This window comes from Rhincodon typus, chromosome 14 (assembly GCF_021869965.1).
Source record: "Rhincodon typus isolate 14 chromosome 14, sRhiTyp1.1, whole genome shotgun sequence".
Classification (NCBI taxonomy): domain Eukaryota; kingdom Metazoa; phylum Chordata; class Chondrichthyes; order Orectolobiformes; family Rhincodontidae; genus Rhincodon; species Rhincodon typus.
The window spans coordinates 9514926-9522257 of NC_063345.1; the positions used below are offsets into that span (position 1 = coordinate 9514926).

The window sequence follows — 7332 nt, forward strand, 5'->3', positions numbered from 1 at the left end:
TGCTCCACCAGCTTGGCATAAAAAGAATACTATTAGCCTCATTGTTGTTTTAACAGCAAATTTTAGCCCCTTGCTTTCTATTATATTACCAGAGTCAGACAAGTTTATATTTTTTTGTTATTTGGAAAAACACTGAAAATCACAGGTGATCTGAATTTGTGATAGGGACCGCAAAGAGCACAGGAGCAGATCAATAGGTGAACAGGATGGGTAGGTTGTAGTTCATCGTAGAGAAACTTGAAATAATACATTTTGAAAGAACAAGAAAGGATATAGTAATTAGTAAGATTCTACCAAGCATAATGGTGCATCAGTTTTCCATTCTTTCATCACACTGGCCATTTTAAAACTGTGATCCCCAGATCCTTTCCATCAACAAACACTTAAAAATGTTAATGGCTACTCTTAACAACCATGCAACTATTCAGATTAGTATCACTTGTATGCTGACAATTGTAAGACAGTTTGAAAAATAATAATAAAATTACAAGTATGTTTCACAAGAAATTTCTCAGTTAAGGTCAGGCACAGAAATGTAGGCATTTGCCAATTTATTTTTAGTTTCTTGTGAAATAATAGTCTCATATTTTATATATATATATTGTTCCAAACCTTACAGACACAATGAAAATTTTTTTTTCAATGAGTGCCTAGAATCTGTAGCATAGAACAGGTCCTTCAGCCCATCAGATCTGTATTTCCAAAGTTACACTAAATTCCACACTAATCCCATTTTCCAGCACTAGGCCACAACATTGAGTTTTATAATTTTTCAACTGCTCATGTAAGTACTTTTTAAAGGTTGTGTGGTTACCCACCTCAATTACCCGCTCAGGAAATGCATTGCCTCTGGGTGAAAAAGACTTGTCCTCAAATCCCCTCTAAACCTCTTGCTTTTCATCTTAAAATTGTCGCCCTGTGTTCGTTATTTTCTAATCAACCATTTCAGGGAAGTTATGACACAGCCCTGGTGCAAGTGGGACTTGAACCTTGGCCTCCTGGTTCAAAGGTCAAGACACTATCTCTACACCACAACAACACTATGGCCCCTTGTTATCTATCCTTTGAAGAAGGAGAATAGCTGCTTTCTATTCGCCCTGAAATCTATCTAATCCATTGAGCCTGCTCTGCCATTCAAATAAGATCATGGCTAATTGGTTTGTGGTCTGAACTGCACTTCACTGCCTGCCCCAAACTCTTCGCTCAGAACCTTTGACTTGCTTTATCAAAAGTCCAACTCAAGCCTTGAATATGTTCAACTATCCAATTATCACTACTCACTGGAGTAAAGAATTCCAAACAGTAATGACTTTAAGAAAATAAATTCCTCTTCAGCTCCATCTTATTTTGAAAATTGTGCCCTCAGTTCTACATGTCTCTGAGAAATACAAAAACACCAAAAACAACGACACTTTTATATAACACATTATACGACATTCAAAGCCTCATTACATTTGAAATTGGATCTGTTATTATGCAAGCTTAAAGAGGTTTGTTAAGAATGAATAGTGTAAACAAAAACATTTCTGTACTTTACAATGTCACTCAATGTTCAAAACATGTTACATACAATTCCAAATTTAATTAATTGGAGACATTTAAGAGGATAAACACAATTAGCGCACATTGAGTAAATTGGATTAATGACAATTTAATTTGTTTTTATTGATGTTTATAGAGGGAAAAATGTGAGGTTAGGGTACTAGAAAGAATTTAGCTCTCCTTACAGTGTCAACAACACAGCTTTCCCATAGCACTGCACTCATGCAGCAGCCTAGACTATGTGAAAACCTGACTGAGATATGAACATTGAAACTTCTGACTCAGTGGTGGGGACGTTATGAAATGAGTCAAGCGAATGCTTCAGTAATTACATAATACCATCATTATGCATGCAACATTTCAAAGAATGCACATGGGATATAAAGAGTCACAATAAGTATGGGAATTGCATAACTTATCAAGAAATTCTTAGTTTACCTTTTGCACCTAAGACTGTCAAAACAAATCTAAGAACATTCCAACATCATAGCAGGTGAGAATTGATTTCAGCACCAATGCTGACAAAGGTCCCAGTTTATTTTCTAGTTGCTGTGGGGAATTTTGCGCTTTTTAAAAAAATTGAACCTATTTTTCTAATCAACCTGTTCAGAGATATTATTACACACCTCTGGAGCAGCTGGGACTTGAACCCAGGTCTCTTGCTCCAGGGATAAGGACACTACCACTGCACCACAACAGGGTCCTAAATTTTTCTTACTACATACCTCTGGAGTAGGTGGGACTTGAACCCAGGTCTCCCAACCAGGGACAGGACGCTTACCACTATGCGGGTATGTGGATATGTTGAGATCGGCTGTGATACACCATAAATAATCTCACATAAAAAAGGTGCCATTTGGTAAAGGTGCAATGAATTATTTCTTATGCAAGAGTCCATGCTATCATGAGATTTTAGAAGGAGGGAGAGAGAGAGAAAGGGAGACACAAAACAGGTTCAAACACTTTATTACTTCAATTGTTTCCCAGTTCCTATCAGTTTTAGGAGAGAGACTTACACCAAAAGCATGTGGCTTCAACTGATAAACAACTGGGCTGTTACAGTGTACGTCTGAAGATTTGACATCAATAGTTTCTATCCGAATGCAAGATCCTTGAAGCAAGATAAATAGTCTAGTATATGTGTGAATCTACACAAACATACTTCCTATCTATGGATGGATTTTTCATTGACTTGTAGCCACAAACACAATGCTTGTGTTCTGCACTGGTCAGAAACTTTACCATACTAAAAAAACAAATGACGAAGTATGGTGCCTTATATAACATGTTCTACCAGTTTTGAGATTTTATCATATTTGAAACTAGATCTGTTATTGTACAAGCTAAAGATCACTCAACTTAAAAGCTTACATAAAAGGGCTGGTCATGTTCAAACATGGAAAAGCTCATTCTTTAATCATTTTCCAGTTGTAACTTACACTATTAGTCTTGTTTATTAAAGTTCTTGCATAACATTTTTTAATTTTACTCCACAATTTAAGTTTCCCCTCTCTCTACCACTCAATACACAGACTACTGCCAATGTAATTTTCCTGATTACATAAACTCCAGTGCAGTTGGGTGACTTGGGCTGATCTATCAAGCCAGTTGCTCAGCCTTTAACTGATATACAGCTTGCGTCAAAGACAGACAGGCCATTTTAAGGCTGTTGAATACCAAAATTAATTCAAGAAGCCGTGACACACCAGTGATCACAGTTCACAAGAAATGATTTGGATGACTGTGAACGCGACAAATAAAATGAAAAGTTTTCTAGGTAAGGCAGCTTTAATAAAGCTAGATTGCCTTGGACGTAAAGGCTCTGTATATTAGGTCCTGACATATAACACTGGTTTACAGTTTTGTTTTGATGACAAATATGCTAATCTTGAATTTTCAAAATGCTTCTCTTTTCCAAGTCATTCATTTCCTTCAGGATTAGGGCAACATTGTACCGCAATTCCTGGAACTTCGAAACTGGGACCTACAAACAAGAAAATCACAGGAAGTAATGAAATAAATATTCTTGCCAGTTAGTTACATACTGAAAGCAAATAAAAATCAACATGTCTTGTGTTTACAGCAATGAAAAAAAACAGAACTAAGAAATTATAGATATCTTGTTCCTCTCTGTTTCAAGAAAAAAAGCTTAGGGATGACCAGACAGAGGTCTTTAAAAGATTATAATGGCATTTGACAAAGATAAACTGAGGATCATTACTGCATGACCCAGGGGCATTGACATAGATAATAAATCCAAGACCACCATAAGACAGAGGAACAGAGGTAGGCCATTCAGCCCATCAAGTCTCAAAAACACAAGTTGCTGGAAAAGCTCAGCATGTCTGGCAACATCTGTGAAGAAAAAAAATCAGAGTTAATGTTTTGGGCCCATTGACCCTTCCTCAGAGCTGATAGTAACTGGGAAGACGTTGGTTTATATGCAGAAAATAAGGAGGGGGATGAGGTAGGGAGTAAGCAATAGGATAGTGAAGTAGTGAAGTAGTTGCCCAGTGAAGTAGTTGACGCTACTTCAGTAAATGTTTTTTAAAAAAAGGTAGATTTTTTTTGAACAATAAAGGAATTAAGGGATACGGTGAGAACGCGGGTAAGTGGATCTGAGTCCACGAAAGGATCAGCCATGATCTTATTGAATAGCGGAGCAGGCTCGAAGGGCCAGGCGGCCTACTCCTACTCCTAGTTCTTATGTTCTTATAAAGGATAGAGCCCAAAGAGAGAGGAGAACAATTGGATAGATAAAGGAATTGATAATGATCTGGCTAGGAGGGTGAATAGCAGTTAATGGGACTGTTAGTGACTAAAAATAGGTAGTGTGTAATGGCAGGCTATGTGATAACAAGGCCTGGTGTGTGGGTAGGGCGCTAGACATGGGAGGGTTTGGGCCCTAAAATAATTGAACTCAATATGGAGTCCAGAGGGCTGCTGGGTCCCCAAGTGGAAAATGAGGTGTTGTTCTTCCAACTTGCACTTACTGGAGCACTGCAGCAAGCCTGAGACAGAGAGGTTTGCCAGGGAACAGGGTGGTGTGTTAAAGAGGCAGTCAACTGAAAGCTCAGGGTCTTTCTTGCGAGCAGCACATAGATGTTCTGCAAAGTAATCACCCAGTCAACGCTTCATTTCCCCAATGTAGAGGAGATCACATTGTGAGTAGCGAATGCAGTAGACTAGATCGTGGAAAGTACAGGTGAAGTGTTGCTTCAACTGGAAGGTATGTTTGGGCCCTTAGATACTGAGGAGGGAGGAGGTAAATGGGCAGGTGGTACATTTTCGCCAGTTGTAGGGGAAGGTATTGTGGGGCTGTGGGGGGGTGTTGGGGATGAAGTAAGAGTGGACCAGGGTGTTCCGGAGGGAACGGTCCCTGCAGAAGGCGGACAAGGGAGGGGAGGGGAATATGTCTGGTGGTGGCGGCATCTCGAAGGTGGTGACAGAAATGGCATCTAATGATCTTCTGGATGTGGATGCTGGTGGGATGGTAGGTAAGGACAAGGGGAACCCTATCGTTATTGTGGGAGGGAAGAGAGGGAGTGAGGGCAGAAGTGCGAGAGATGGGTTGGATCCGGTTGAGGGTCCTGTCAGCAATGGGGAATCTTCGGTTGAGGAAGAAGGTGGACATTTCGGAAGTTGGCCTCATCTGAATATACACAACGGAGATGGAGAAACTGAATGGAATGGAGTCTTTACAGGAAGCAGGGTGTGAGGATGTATAGTCCAGGTAGCTGAGAGAGTCAGTGGGTTTATCATGGATATTAGTGGCCAGAGTATCCCCAGAAATGGAAACAGATGTCGAGGAAGGGAAGGGAGGAGTCAGAGATAGACAAGGTGAAAGTGAGGGCAGGGTGGAAATTGGAAGCGAAATCGATGAACTTTTCCAATTCCAGATGAGAGAGGGAAACAGCACCGATGATATCACCTATATATCGGAGAAACGAGCCCATTAAGTCTGCTCCACCAACTAATGAGATCATGGCTGATTTGATAATTCTTAACTATACCTTCCTGCCATTTCCCCATAACCCTTGATTCCCTTAGTGATTAAAAATGTCTATCCCAGCCTTGAAGATACTTAATGATTCTGACCTTGGCAACCCTCTGCAGTAAAGAATTCCAAAGATTCACTACTCTCAGAGAAGAAATTCCTCCTCAGCTCTATCTTAATTGTGCTAGCCCTTATTCTGAGATTATATCCTCTCCCAAAAGAGGAAACAATCTTTCCGCATATACCTTGTCAAATGCCTTAAGAAACTTGTACGATTCAATGACGTTGTCTCTCATTCTTCTAAATTCCAATGAATACAGGCCCAAACTACTCAACCTCTCATCATAAAACAATCCCTTCATACCTGGGATTAACCTCGTGAAGCTTCTCTGGGCTGCCTCCAATTCAATTATATCTTTCCTTAGATTATGACCTCGAACCTGTTCACAGAATTCCATCTGTGGTCTATCTGGTACCTTATATGGTTATAGAAAAGCTTCCGTCCTTTACAGCTCATTTCGTTTGAAATAAAGGCCAACATTCCATTTCCCTTCCCCATTACCCACTGAATTTGGATGCTAACTTTTTGTGACTTGTGGAAAAGGACTCCAAATCTTTGTTCACTTTCGCTTCTCTCTTTCTTTTTATATATCTAAAGAAGCTCTTGCTGTTTGGCTTGATATTACCTCCAAGTTTATCCTCAGAGTTTATTTTCTCCTCCATAATTGTTTTTGGTTGTGTTTTGTTGGTTTTTAAAGCTTTCCGAATCCTTTGGCTGACCATAATCTTCACATATTTATATTTGTTCTTTCTATTTAATGCTAACCCCTTCTTAGATTCTTTTTCCTCACTGTGAGCCATGAACTATTTTCTTAAATAGTCCCTCCATTGTTCCTCAATGGTCTTTGCTGCTAAATTCTTTTCCCAGTCCACTCCAGCCAGCTCTGTCCTCATTCCTTTGCAATTACCTCTATTTAAAACTTATTTGTTTTGGATCCACGTTCCTCACACTCATATTAAATGCTACATGTTACCATGTTATGGTCAATCTTTCCTAGGGTATCTGTTACTCTGACATAACTTATTAAATCTGCCTCATTACCCATCACCTGATCGAAAACATTGCTCTAGATGAATTCAGGAGATATACCTTTATTCCGGGAATGGTCAGAATATGGAACAAATAGCATTGCTGGATTTAAAGTAAGCTAGATAAAGGCTTGGTAGAGAAGGAAGGAAGAAAACATTGCACTATTAGGATTAGGATTGAACAGAGTGGACAAGGCTTATGAAACATCAACAGCAGAATGGACTGGACAGATTGAGAGGTCAATTTCTGTGCAGCATTTAATAGCCCTTCAGCCCAGTTATGTCACAAACTCGGAGTCATCCATAGGCATTGGAACTACAGTTTAAAAAAAAAGCTTGTTTAGCTTTCAGTACAACACTGCTGTAGCTAATGGAAAAAAGATTGTTTGCACTTGCAACAATCTGAAATTTGGCCCTTGCAATTTTAAGCACTGGGAACAATCAGTCCCAAAACCTTCAGGAAGACTGTCTTGGTTAGTTGGATTGAAGACTGATGCTTCAGCTTTCCATAAAATTTTCCAGCATCAACTGTCAATTTCGCAACCAGACTGGAGCTACTGCAAGGGTAAAACTGGTTCAATATCACCGTACGTGGGAGCAGAGAAGACAGAAACTAATGAGAGACAGTAAGAACTGCCAATGCTGGAGTCAGAGAAAACACAGTGTGGAGCTGGAGGAGCGCAGCAGGCCAGGCAGCATCAGAG

The 7332-nt window shown here is 39.7% G+C and overlaps 1 protein-coding gene across 1 annotated transcript in view; it reads right to left on the minus strand.

Moving 5' to 3' along the window:
- Nucleotides 1–2491: 2491 nt before the first annotated feature.
- LOC125484851 (COMM domain-containing protein 5-like) overlaps nt 2492–7332 on the minus strand; it is an 18384-nt gene continuing 13543 nt past the window's right edge. Inside the window, exon 3 of the mRNA XM_048605264.1 lies at nt 2492–3526. Coding sequence (XP_048461221.1) covers nt 3425–3526 — 102 coding nt within the window. The 3' untranslated portion in view covers nt 2492–3424. The remainder of the gene's footprint in view (nt 3527–7332) is intronic.